Genomic DNA, 13,615 nt, shown 5'->3' with positions numbered 1-13,615 from the left:
ACAGTGACTGCCGCTGCGATTGCCATCTAGTGGACAGGTCGTGTCCTCCTCCACCCTATTTCCTGGGGCTGTGACTCCTGCCTCTTCCTCAAAGTGACCATGAGAGGTCAACTCTTTTTTCATTCTTCTTTTTATCTTATTTACCATGAACATTAAGATAATACAGCAAGTACTAGAGAAAGGCTTTTCATAATAATGCAAAGCGGAACACTTAAAATGCTGCTTGCTGCTCGAGCTGCCCTAATTCAGACGTCATTTATCCTCATCTAAGCTGATTCTAGAACATTTCGGTTTCTTAATAGCGTTAGGAGAGTATTTTTGCTTTGTAATTTAAATTGATTTTACAGACTGTACACAAACATGCTACAATACCACCGTGCAGAGTTCTGAAAGTGAGTACATTTTCATGATACTAACACTAAACTCAATTTTTATGTAAACATCACAGTCAAACCATAAAACCCTAGAATTTAGTTTTAAAGTGTTTACACAGACTGCTGCTAAGTGCAAAGCCTGCAGGTATTTCATGATCACCTAAGTGAAGCTGGAGATTGAAACTCCTTCTATGTGTTGAGTGATAGGATTTTTCACTCATCTCAAGGATCTTCATATTTGTTTGACAACAGTTCTGTAGGGCAGGGAATGTTTCTTCTTATATTGTGGACCAGAAAGCCGAACACCTTTAAGACCAGCTTGTCAGATATAAACTTAAGTCTTTTTGAAGCCTCTACTTCTGGAACTGTGATGTGTCACTTCATAGTCCATTAAACTTGTGTGAATATTTTCAATTACTGGGACCTATCGGTAATTTATGTGTATATTTCCATATCTTCTATCAGACAGTTTCTTACAGACAAGAAGCAAGTCTTACTCATCTTTATTTCTTCCCCATCTATCTGACACCTACTGTCCTAGGGGAATGTTGAATGAACAAAGAATCAAGCGAATGAAAGGAACAAACATACCAAGTCAGGTTGATGGATGAATTTAGGTTGATAGCTGGTGGTAGAAGATACAGGTGATGCCAGGTGTGGTGGTGCTCACCTGTAATCCCAGCACTCAGGAGGCTGAGGCAGGAGGATTACTGCAAGTTCGAGACCAGCCTGGGCTACAGAGTGAGCTCAAGTCCAGCCTGAACTGCATAATGAGAACCTGTCTCAAAGAAGAAGGAGGAGGAGGAGGGCGGGGAAGAGAGGAGAAGAAGATACCAGGAATATCCAGCAGAAAAGATCATAAGGTTATACAAACACTGGATCATGAAATGTTGAAATTCATTTCAAGAGAAGTTTCTACCTTGGGCCATATGATCTGTGATACCGATGAAAAGTGTAGAATGAAATTGGCTCATGAGGAAGAAGTATTTCCTTTTCTATGCTATTTGCTGCTGAGGATGTCACCAAAGAGGACTGATCTCTCACATTTGAGTCATATTTTGACTTTTGAGAATGTTGTCTGGGTGGTGAAGAGTATCTCAATTGTAAAGCTTCTCCAAGAGAGGAATTTTTGAGATTCTTGAATACGTTTTCCCAAAGTATCCCATGATACAAGAAAACATAAATTTAGGGATGGAACCAATGGAACCAAATCTGGGTGACTTGAAATGATTCCTTTACGTACTACTGGTAATTAGTCCTTGAGTAATCAACATATGTGTCGTGCACAAAAGCACAGACCTGGACCAGAAGCATTCATTGTTGCATTCTGGGAACATTTTTTTTTTTTTATTGTAAAGATAGTTAAATTCAACAAAACAAGACAGAACAGAGCCAATCAACACAATGCAGCAAAATTGGTACAGAACTTGAGAAGAGGATACCGGGAAAACAATAATAGCTACCATAGTATATCTTGTTATCTTCACAATAGTTGTCCATTCCATCAGGGGTAGCAAAATCAAACCGAAAACAGAACAGCACAAAATCAATCAAAACAGAATACTGAAGAGAGTAAAACAATCAGAACAAAGAAAAACAGTGAAAACAATATTGGTCTTCAAAGACAGGATAGAAGGAAATCCCCGTATTTGCTATATTGCATAAGGTCATCCTCCCAAGAGACGCTCAGACCTCTGGTCCCAGGTCAGCATAATCAACCCAACAGTACTAGCATTTAGTTGCTTTATGTGCCTTAGTGCTACCAACTTCAGTTGTGCTCGACACCATCCAGGTTAAGGTGCGTGTGGGGACCTTGGATTCTCAGCCCAGGCCCCGCCAGGAGGCTGGTGAGACTTACCCTCTCCTGGTGCAGCCGGGCTCATTAGCGCTGCTTACCAGGAAGGCCGGCTCCGGCGTCCTCGGTCGGGCCCCCCAGTTCCAGCATGGCTGATTCTCGGAGACGCCGACTTGTTCTCTCCCTGGCACCCGCGGCTCGTGCACCTCTGGGAACATTCTCGTTTCTTCCTGTGCTGGAACCCAGTCGGCCCTTAGGTGAGGAGATGGTCTTGGAATTCCTGCACTGGTCTCTGGAAAATCGGCCCTCCCATTCATCTTTCCTGTGGCAGGAAGTGACGTCAACACCCACAAGGCCAACATTTTGAATCAATTCAGGACTCTGCGGCAGTGGTGAGTGCTCAGCTAGACACTCATGGAAGAAGCCTTACAGACCTGCCTCAGGAAGCGGCAAGGGCGATGGGAGAGGGGTCTGAAGCAAGAGGGAGGGTTTCCCGGGGGACTGATGACGTGCCTCTTACAGGTAGTATGTCGGGGCCTGTACAACTGTGCTGTAGGACCCCAGGAGAACAGGAGCCGCACTGAGCACATTTTGGGAACAGAAACTTTGGCTTCTTTACAATTTTGTTTCTTCCCCTGAAGGTGGTTGGCTGGGCTAGGTGGCTTTTGATGTGCTTAGATGCTGTGCCTGCTTTTCTCTGGATCCAGCTAAATATCAATGTTATTAACTATAGTTAGTAGGGTCTGATGCAGAGGGGGAAGGAAGAGAGCCTTGGGACTGGAGGGATGTCCCCAGGGGCTGTGGAATACAGAGACACTCAACAGATCAGTATGGAACCACTTGTTAGGAACCAAGGAAAAGCAGTGTCCCCCCCCCCCCCCACTTGGCTTGGGCTGGGGATTTTAGTGACACAAGTGCCTGCCTGGCAAGTGTGAGGTCGTCAGTTTGGTACCATACTTCGCTGCAAAAGGAGAACAACAGTTGTTTTCAGGGGCTGGGGATTTAGCTCAGTGGCATAAGCACCTGCCTTGCAAGCAGGCAGTCATGAGTTTGATCCCCGGTACCGATAAAAATGAAAAAGACAAAAAACAAACAAACAAACAAAAAAAACAGTTGTTTTCAGGGCGCTGGGGCCAAGAGTGTTTGCAGGAGACATTCGATCATCACCAGAGCACACGTAGCTGGAGGAGGGAGACTGAAGGTTCAAGGAGTGGGGCTTGTGGAGGGCAAGGGGAGCTCAGCCAGGCGATGGGGCCCTGAAAGAAAGAGATGCTGGGAAGGAGGGAGGGTGCCCGGAGTGTCACCTATGTCTTGGGGGCTTGATCCTAGCCTATGTGCTCTAGGGTGATGGAGATTTTAGAGAGGTTTTAGATTAGTGGGGTGCTTTAGAGAGGTTTTAGATTAGTGGGGTGCTTCCTTGGAGGAGATGGTAGGACCCCATTTCATCCTGTTTCAAGACCTGGCCACATAGTGAACAGGCTAAGCACTGAGCACCAGATGCCTGCCTCCCGCCTGAGGCCTAACCACAGAGGATCCATGGGTCCTGCCAGCCTCCAAAAACCAAAGAAGACTTTCCTCTTTCATCTTGGTATTTGTTTCAATAACAGAACACTAACACAGACAGAAAGGCTCCAAATGGGCCAGGCCTGTAATCAAGTGTAAGGCTCAGTTTATTATTTTGGCTACCGAACCACAAAAGTTTCCTTTTCCTGAAAAGTTTACGTACAGTACAGACTTTAAAGTGTAAAAGGGGATTATAAAGACTCAAAGGTGAATTCTGGAGATAAATTGTTAAGGCTACTGATAAATCTCCATAGATTTCACTGAAAATGTTTTAATTCAAACAAAAGCCAGTATATGAGGAGGAGGGAAAGGGTAAAAATGAGGAATACTGTGTCTGGTTCTGTCACTAAGATTTTCACAGAAATTATTTATTCTCCAGCTACTTCCAAGGAGGATTTTGGCTGAGTGATAATATATTATGACCAAAGAAGGTACAATTGATATAGAGAAAAATCACCAAGCGTGTTCAGGGAGATTATTGTACCAGCAACCAGAAAGGAAAAGACTATAATTAGACAAAACATTTGGCTGATTTAGAGATTTATAATCAGACCTTTTCATCCACTCGCATCCCCTCCTCCACCTCCACCCCCAGCAATCTGCAGCCGCAGTCCCTGCACGCTTGCACAGGCTGTGTTTAGCACAGCACAGCCGAGCATCGAAGAAGGTGCTACGTCCCGAGGGCGCCGAGGGCTCTGGGAAGCAGAGGAGCTGGGCACTCCAGGCCCTGCCACGGTATCCCAGGGCAAGTGCCCCCTACTCTGACACCTGGGAAGGTGCAGGCCGCACTGGGCGTGTTAAGTGGCTGTCCAGTGGCTGCTTCAGAAACCCAGACAGCAAAGGCTGTGGCTGGGAAGCCTCTGTGGACCAGGGACTCACGTGGGCCTTGAAGAGAATCTGGGCTTTCATAAGGGGACTTGGGTGAGGAGGATACGACAGGTGGCAGGTGATGGTGGTGAGACTTGCATGCCACACAGCCGTGAGACAAGCTCACGGGTATGTACATAAAAGACACAGCTGAGAAGGAACAGGTGCCAGATGATCTACTGACTACACAGTGTCCCAGGAACAGTACTTGACAGGCAAATTAGTTTGGATTTAGGATGGCCATCGAGTGTGGAGAAGCCCAGTTTAAGATGCACTTTAAAAAAAAGTCACCAGATAGGTAACTGGGTCAGCTCGGGAGCTGACGGGGCTGGGAGGTGCGTGCAGGGCCCCTGTAAGAACTCTCTTACAGGCCCAGATTCTCTTCAAGGCCCACGTGAGTCCCTGGTCCTCAGAGGCTTCCCAGCCACAGCCTTTGCTGTCTGGGTTTCTAAAGCAGTGTGGGACTGTGTGAGACCACAATGTAAGTGAAGTCAGTCAGACGCACAGGCTTGAAGGTTGCATGGCCCTATAGTGCAAAATAAATGACGATAGGAAAAAAAGGGGAAAAATGTTGTAATTCAGCATGTACAATGGATCTAATATATACCTTGATCTAATGTAACTATCTTACGTATTTTTTAAAAATGCTTTTTGGCTTGTTAGTCTGGCTGTTAATCTGTATTTACAATTAACCTGGTCAGAATTTATAAAGTAGGCAGGGTGTGGTGACACACTCTGTGATTCAGGCGCTCGGGAGGGTGAGGCTGGAGGACTGGTGAGAGTTGGAGGCCAGCCTGGGCTACATGAGTTGAAGCCCAGTTTAGGCTCCACAGTGAGACCCTGTCTCAAACAAAAACAAAAACTCATAAATGATTGTGATGCTGGCAAAAAAGTGTAATCATTATGTATTACAAATGTCCTAATAAAAATATAAAAGGAGACCTTGGGTAGGAGGTGGAGGAGGATCTGGGCTAGAGTGATGACAACAGAAATGACAGAGAATGTGATGTTCAGGAGTTACAAGGATCTAGTGACTTGAGCGTGGGCAGGGAGGGAAATGTCAACAGTGCTAAGGTTAAAGCTGGGGTGACCGACAGCACTGAGTACAACCATTACCAGACATTTTAGCTAAAAGATTAGTAAAGTCTCCCCTTAGTGAGGGTATGTCAGCCACACTAGATATGAAAGCACTGAACTTTCAGAGGATGAGATCAATCTTCAAAAGATGTCTTTTCTAGCCCTAAATGCCGCTAGAGAAGTAGGTATTTTTGATTAAATGGTTCTCACAAGCTTTAGGAAATCTTTTTGCAGAGACTCATAGTGTGGAACATATGGGACTTTGCTACACTTCATCTTTAGCTTTCCCATCTGTGAGGTAACATGAAGCTAATTTTAAACATCCCAAAGAAGAAAGATTATATCATTTCTTTTCTTCCATAAGGAAGTTCATTTTTCATTGGCAAGTTTTTTTTTTTTTTAAATCATTCTATTGTAGTTCAAAGTGTTCAAGTGAAATTGGTCAGTAACAGTGCTTGGCAGAAAAAGGGCTCAATATTCCTACTTTGGTGGCAGTGGGGTCCTGGGGATACAGCTCAGCTGCACAGCGCTTGCCTGGCAAATGCAAGGTTCTGAGTTCGATTTCTGATACAAACCAAACCAAACCAAACCAAACCAAACCAAAACCCCCAAAATATTTCCTACCTTGACTAAGCACTAGTACTTGTGATTATTTTTCTTCTAAAATGCATGGGAACAGTCATCCTGTGGTGAGAAGACTGACAAGCTCCTGTGATATCTCTATGGGGGGGGTCCACACCAACCAAGCTCTGATACACATGGTGCAAGAATTAGGTTTCTAGAGATCATTCAAGTATTTAAAACACTGTTACCACCCAAGTGATTTTTAAAATGCCAGAGGTTCTCAGTGAAGCACTTAATATTTTTTTAAAAATTAAAATAACAACAATCTTCCAGAGGTCAAACCTCCTCAGATTTTCAGAAATGGTCAAGGCCTTTTCTAAATTGCTTGTTTTCAATTGCTGAGGACACTGCTGTCTTTTGGTACCCATAGGCCGTGGGTTCCAGGACCTCCAGTGGGTACAAAATCTGAGGACGCAAGCTTTCACACTGAAGCAGGTAGTGTAAGTTATCTGGAGATGACTGCAAGCACTTGGAAGGCTCTGCACCTGTTATATGCAAAACTTACATATTTGGTAAAAGACACTTAAGTATTTGCAGATTCTGATATTTGCAGGAGATTCTGGAATCAACCCTCCCTTGGACACTGAGAGGTCTACTTCTATACAAAGGGCATTAACTATTATATGTTTAGATGCTTTCATTTTATCCCAACATTATTTTAAAAAGGCATACGTGCATATTTATTGAAACCTATCACTGTTTTCTTACTCTATTTAATAAACTACATTTATTTCCCCAGGACAACAGAAACAACCCTGACTCTAGTCTGACATAGCTTGAGGCCTTCAAATTTTCGTGTTCCTTTTTAAAGTCTCTCGCTACATGTAGGCACAATTCCTTCTGTAAACAGGCCATAGGGACCCCTTATCCTAGGTTAAAGGCTTGACAGGTTTCTGTGCAAGCGCCACAGGTTGTGGATGCTCATGGTGCTGACGAGGGTAGGGCAGAAAAGCCCTACCATGATTTTCAGCCTCAGAAACCCATTTCTGCTTGCTGCTCCTTGTTCTTACAGGCTCAGGATGGCAAAAAGTAGAAAATGACAGTGGGAAAAACTGAAAGCAATCCTAAAATGCCTCAGCCAGTGAATGGGAGACTGGTACAGCCATAAACTGAATTATCAGCAATAAAAGCAACCTATCAATAACCTTGCAATCTGAAGTGCCTTTGCCAAGGGAAGAAACTCACACCGAAATGCTACATCTGATTTAACTCCACTCACCAGGAAAAGGCAATCAAAGACCATAGGTGCAAGGCTCAAGTACTGACCACCTCAAGATAAGCCTGAGAAAATTTCTTGACATGAGAAAACTGTCATGCAGTGTGTTCATAGTGGGCTTCTATGACTATGACTTGGGACTATACCAGGGAGTAAATCTTTTTAGTCAAATTTAAAAAATAGTCTAAGGACGGACAGAGGTTTTCTCGGGGGTGGGGGTAGGAGTGCAACTAGGAGGGAGTTGGTGGTTTCAGTCTGTATTTTGAGCTTTGTGCTGATTAGATAGTGGTGCTAGTTTGTAAAAGTTGATACACACACACACACACACTTATTCACACATGTTGTCATACTTTTTTGTTGCTAGACAAAATACGTAATGCACAAAATTAAGGGAGGACAGTTTATTTGGCTCATGGTTTGTAGATGTTTCAGCCCGTATCGACTGGCTCCAAGGCACCGCAGGACGGCAGTAGAGAAACATTCATGCTGGGCAGAAGGTAGCAAAACAAGCAAGGGGCAGGATAAATTTCTTTGTGTCCCTTATATTATACCCGGGCTACTGGGATTAATGCAGTGCCAAATCAATCAGTGCAATGACTGAGTAACACCCACCCTTAATCCTAGCAATGCACCACGAATTGATCACACATTTAGATCCAGCCAGCTCTGAAAAAGGCCCACCTGTAATTCTATGAAGCTGGGGGGGGGGGCGCATCTAGATACAAACCACAACATATGTATATGACACACTTCAACAAAAAGTAGAATAAAAACTCTAGCCTTGACCCTTCTCTGGTATTCTTCTCTCAATTTTCCTATCTGCTAACTGCAACCATCAGTGAGACACCAGGACAGTGGGGGCAAATCTGTTAGATGCACACTATGCAAAGCTCTCAAAGGTTCTCCATCACTGCACTAGGAAAATCAGTGTGAAACTCTTCCTGGTGATTTGATACCTGTTCCCTAATCCCCCAGAAAAAGTTACTTGACTAACTCATTTTCAGTGTTGTTCAGCAGACAGTGTTTATTACTACTTTACCAGCTCTTAGCCATAGAGTGGAAAAAGAGCTGAGCTGGAAAGTCATTGCAAAGTAGTAAGTAGTGACAGTTAAACTGAATGAAACTTTGGGTGACTTAGTATTTTTTCACTAGTGTCTTACCTCTGTTTCAATAATTAATGTCCTGGAACTGCTAGAGACTGCTGGGGCTACGTAGAACCACAGACACTAGGACAGTTTATGAAACAGAGATGTCTTCTAGTTCCATATTTAGAGTTAGTGTGGATGATAACTCACAATAATAGGTCACAACACAACCAATAGGGATTTTTAGGATAAGAGATCAGTAAACTAGTGATCAAAGGGCCTGAAATGTAAATAATTTCCTAGCTAATCTACTGAAGGGAAGTTCTCTGCAGCAGTGAAGAATGGTGAACTTTATTCTCAGTCTTTGGCTACCAACATGCAAACACTCCAGAGTCAGAAGAAGGGGTGTTTAAATGTCAGATATGAGAAGATGTGACTGATGTTTCGTAGACAGCATTTAAACCTCACATCAGTCCTGCAGTGTATTCAAATCTCATTTCAACCACAGTAAAAGTAACGATCAGGTTAATTAGCACCTCTCCAGGTTTCTTATTGCAAAGAAAAGGGAATTAACTTTCAGTGTATTAAGCACTAATCCCTCTGGCTTATACTACCACTGACCTTCAAAGTATCTCCATTTTAGAGAAGTGCATGGCAAGGCTAAGTCACTTGCCCAAGGTCACACAAGTGGCAAAGCTGCCATTCAGACCCTGCTCTTACAGAACACTGCCGCCAGTCAGCGAGCGCTGTATGGTACACCTCTGGAGGGAGGTAAATGGAATCCTCAGGACTGGACTAAGGCACCAGATGATCTAAACCTGGGGTAGAAAAATGACACCTGTGTGTTTCTCTGATATATTTCAAAATTCCTCAAAGAAACATCAATTACTTCTTCATCAGTAATTCAAGTCTCTGGGATTAAACAACCCATCATTTATTGGGGAGCCATAGAAAGTCATGGAACAGGAAAGCAGTCAGAAATGTGTAGCTACGTTTTGAAGGTGTTTTTTTTCCTGCCAGCTGAAGGACAGTAAGATGCACATAAAGACAGAGTATTTTATAAGTATATGAAACTGTATTCTTAATTTCCTGTGTATTGGAATAATGGACTTTTTTCTGAGTAAATATCGTTCCAATTTTGGTTCTTAAGAGATGCCTTTCTTGTATGTCACTGTGAGAGTGCCAGATTGAGTTATTTCCCAGTGTTTTCAGCTGAAATGGGAGTGACTTACTCTGTGAGTCTGTCCTAACTGCTAGACTCTGGCAAAGGATCTGTATCTAAACCTCTTATTTAATAATTTAAGTCATATTGCCTTACATGCAAGAGCTGAAAATGAGACAACAGAGTATAGGGGAAAAATGTATTGGGACAGGGAATCTTGGACCTGAAGACAGAGTTATCAAACTTATTAAGTCATCTCAAGCAAAAGATTTCTCTAAGCCTTGGAGCAGAGCAGTAACAACTCATCTCATTATTCAAAATTAAGCTGTGAGATACAGGTATTAAAGTAGCTACTGCACAGTACTCAGCAATTAATAATTTCATTAATAACCATATCATCTAGAACACAAAAGTATTTTCTTACCAAAACAATAACCCAATAACAATGCTCAGATTGGGCACAAGCCTCTAATCTCAGCACTCTGTAAGGCTAAGGCAGGAGGATCACAAGTTGGAGTCCAGCCTATTTAACTTGAGTGACTTCTTAGTGAGAACCTGCCTCAAGATACCAACCAAAAAAATGGCTGGGGATATAGTGATGTAGCTTAGTGTAAAGGTCCTGGACCCAATACCGTTAAACCAACAACCCAGAAAGCAATGTACCACAGATTTTAACACATAAACAGCATCATTTTATAATCTGCTGATATTTATGATATGTGACTATTTGGTAAATATTCCAAATACTTTATAAGGTGATTTTTCAAGCTCTTGAGATTTTATATAATTCTCTTCTAGAGTGTTTACATTTGGTAACAATCTACTACATTTACTGTGAGAGCTATAATACAATGCCAAGTGGTTACTGAATTCAAGCTATAAATTATATAATATCCTAAATTGTTTCAAGAAAACATCAGGCTGTAAAATAGTTTTTCTTTCAAAATTCAAGACACATTTAACGTGGATTTACAATAAAGTTTATTAGCTGTTCTCCTCTTTCTCATAAATGGAATGGATAATGTTCATTATTCTTTACAAACCAGTATTCATTTAAGAAATTTTAATGAGGTTGTCAAAAATCACATATTTAATAAACAACTCCAAAGAGCAATGAGAAGCCAAATGATATTATTAATAAAAAGGACCAGAAAAATTGTTTTCTGAACTCAATTCTAATTTTTTACTAAAATTTCTTAAAATTGCTCATCATGAAGACCTGTGCAAGCCTAGGGCAGAGCAGTTACAAAACCTAAGGGCAGCTGAGGGGAAAACTTGCACAGAAAGGGGGCTTTCACCTGTTTTCTGTTAATGAAAGGAGAACTAGGAGGCAAGGTGTAGGACCAAAATCAAACCCAAGGACAAGAACACTAATGACAAAAAACCCAAGAACCTTTTGAAAAATTCTGTAGAGAAGAGGAGAACATGCTCATTCTTTACTTGCAATCTAATGACCCTAGAGGTTTCTCCTCACAACCACCATACCCCTGTGTTCAGCTCAGATTAAAGAAGGCATGTCTTATCAATTAATAAATTTAATTTAAAAACCGAACAAAAAGAAGTAGGTGGCAAAAGAAAAAATATACTTTAAATATATATGTTTGTGTGTATGCAACTATGTAAAGAAAATAATTCCATAGTTACAGAGTTTAAAGAAAGTTATATATATATTTATATATATATATATATTTTATTATAACAAAATAGGCAGTTATTGTGGGTAAAATATTCATTAAAATCTGACCCCTAAGAATACATTTAAAATTTTAGACTATGGATTGGACTCCTTTTTCACTGGCATGATGACTACTGAATCTTCACTGTCACATCTCTTTTGTCTGCATTTACGTCTACAAAATTTTCTCAACCTTCAGTGAGAAAGGTGAGCTCCCTATGACCTCAACATGATCTTGGTTCAGGAAATGAGATGATCATTATGCATGAACAACTTTTGTGAGACACTATAAACAGTGTTGCACAACTAGATTAAAGACATTTGAACATTGCTATTCCTTACCAATGTATGGGGGTGGAAAACTACAAACAAAAGACTTAAGAACTCTCCAAAAAATGAATATCCTTTGTGAAATTATGAAAGAACACAGACATTAATTTTGAAATAAAAAGTATTTTGCTTATTTGTCTGTAATGAAATAATTACTTTGATAAAGAAGTCAACTGGGAAAAGGACTTGGGAGCTAATACACTGGCCGAACCATGCTAGTAAAGTTAAGCGTGCATAGTTGCTGAAAGTCTACTAAATCACTGGTTAAAACCACTTTTCTTTCATTTGTACTAAAATTTCAAAAGGATGTATATAAAGCTATCTGAAAATCTCTTAAAAGTTACTTTCCCTTAAACATTAAGGAATTTTACCACAATTTCTGTATCTCCCCAGACCCTTAACAGCTGGTCAGGCCATCCATCTTCAGTTCAGGAAAATGGCCGCAAACCAACAGTGACATGGAATAACACATTTGATGCAAAGTGAAAGAGACAGTAGATGTCAAAAATAAGCACAAGTGCAGACCATGATGAGTGAGATGACTCCATGTGAAAGGAGTACTAAAGACAGACTCCAAAAAGAAAGGACAAAGAAGTATCAAAGAAAATGACACTGTGGAAAAAAGAAACACCAGTCCTCATAACTTTTCTTTTGCTGGAACCCAGATGTAAGGGCCAGACTGCTCTTCTATGATTTGCTTCACTTGGTTGTAAATGTCTTCCAGCGTATCACCCTGTACAATAGCTGCAAGAGAAAGAAAACCAGAAATCTGCATTACTTATCTATCTTTGCCATCAGAATTATTAGGAAAGTAGCAGATACAGACACCACATATCTAGGAAGTCATCATTTATGTATGGCTGCTTAATGACATTAATTTTACTATTTGTATAATGCATACATCTTTATTTTAAAAACTGATAAAAGATGAGATTTGGTTATTTTCTCTTATTTATTGTTTGTTTTGTTTATCAATCATTTGTTTCATGGTGCCGGGGATTGAACCTAAGGTCTCAAAACATGCCTAACACACTCTACCACTGAGGTCACATGCAGCCCTTGGTTCTTCTTTTAAAACAAATTACACACTTCTTTAACTTCTCAAATTTCTCCACAGTGTACATTAGAAAAGGAAGTGGGCCCAGTGGTGCGGAGGGTAAGCAAGAATATTTTCTTATTTTATTTTTGGTGGTTTGATTTTAGGGGAAAAGAGCTGGCTACAGATTGGTATAACTTTTCCAGCATGGTACTATGTTCAGGTAATACAGTAGAGGGGAACTGAGATACATAATCTGGCCTGTGAGTGGTTAGGAGCTATTAAAATTAATGCTGTAACCGGGTGTGGTGGCACATGTCTGTAATCTCAGCTCTTGGTAGGTGGAGGCTTCAGGACTGTTGCAAGTTCAAAACCAACCTGGGCTAAAAGTGAGCTCAAGGCCAGCCTAAACTGCATAGTGAGACCCTGTCTCAAAAAGATTAAAAAAAAAAAAATCAATGTCGCATATTTATTTGCAGTCTAAAATAATGTATAAGTAACAAATTGTTACAATTACCAACAACTAATTCTCTGGGAATACCTGGGAGTCCTTGAGGTCTAAGAGGACTAAGGGTCAGTTAATAAAACAAACAATAAAAAAACAAGTCTTACCAAAAAGCATAAGCATGAGTAACTTAAAAAAATAAGAGAATGTTTACATATCAATGAAAAAATTCAAAATTATCTCAGATAAATCATCAGACTACAAAGTGATGTTCTGTGACTTTGGAAAAGCATCACAGATATAGATTTTGATGGTCTGTGTCTGTAGAATTAAACTCCAAATGGAGATTTTAAGTAAAATTATCTA

General features: G+C 41.0%; 1 protein-coding gene and 1 pseudogene across 19 annotated transcripts in view; both read right to left on the bottom strand.

Annotated features, from left to right (window-relative positions):
• Positions 1-1,214: 1,214 nt before the first annotated feature.
• On the bottom strand, positions 1,215-4,526 carry LOC111753603 (OCIA domain-containing protein 1-like; annotated as a pseudogene).
• A 6,201-nt stretch (positions 4,527-10,727) lies between these two features.
• Positions 10,728-13,615, bottom strand: part of Dlg1 (discs large MAGUK scaffold protein 1) — a 199,246-nt gene continuing 196,358 nt past the window's right edge. For all 19 annotated transcript variants that reach the window (XM_063224295.1, XM_063224293.1, XM_063224291.1 and 16 more), the window contains one exon: positions 10,728-12,512. In XM_063224295.1, coding sequence (XP_063080365.1) covers positions 12,406-12,512 — 107 coding nt within the window. In that variant the 3' untranslated portion in view covers positions 10,728-12,405. The remainder of the gene's footprint in view (positions 12,513-13,615) is intronic.

The sequence above is a fragment of the Cavia porcellus genome, unplaced genomic scaffold (genome assembly GCF_034190915.1).
Source record: "Cavia porcellus strain 051 isolate PalLab524CR breed Dunkin Hartley unplaced genomic scaffold, mCavPor4.1 scaffold_14, whole genome shotgun sequence".
Lineage (NCBI taxonomy): Eukaryota > Metazoa > Chordata > Mammalia > Rodentia > Caviidae > Cavia > Cavia porcellus.
The sequence above is the reverse complement of the archived record's forward strand: the minus strand, read 5'-3'. Positions and strand labels throughout refer to the sequence as shown.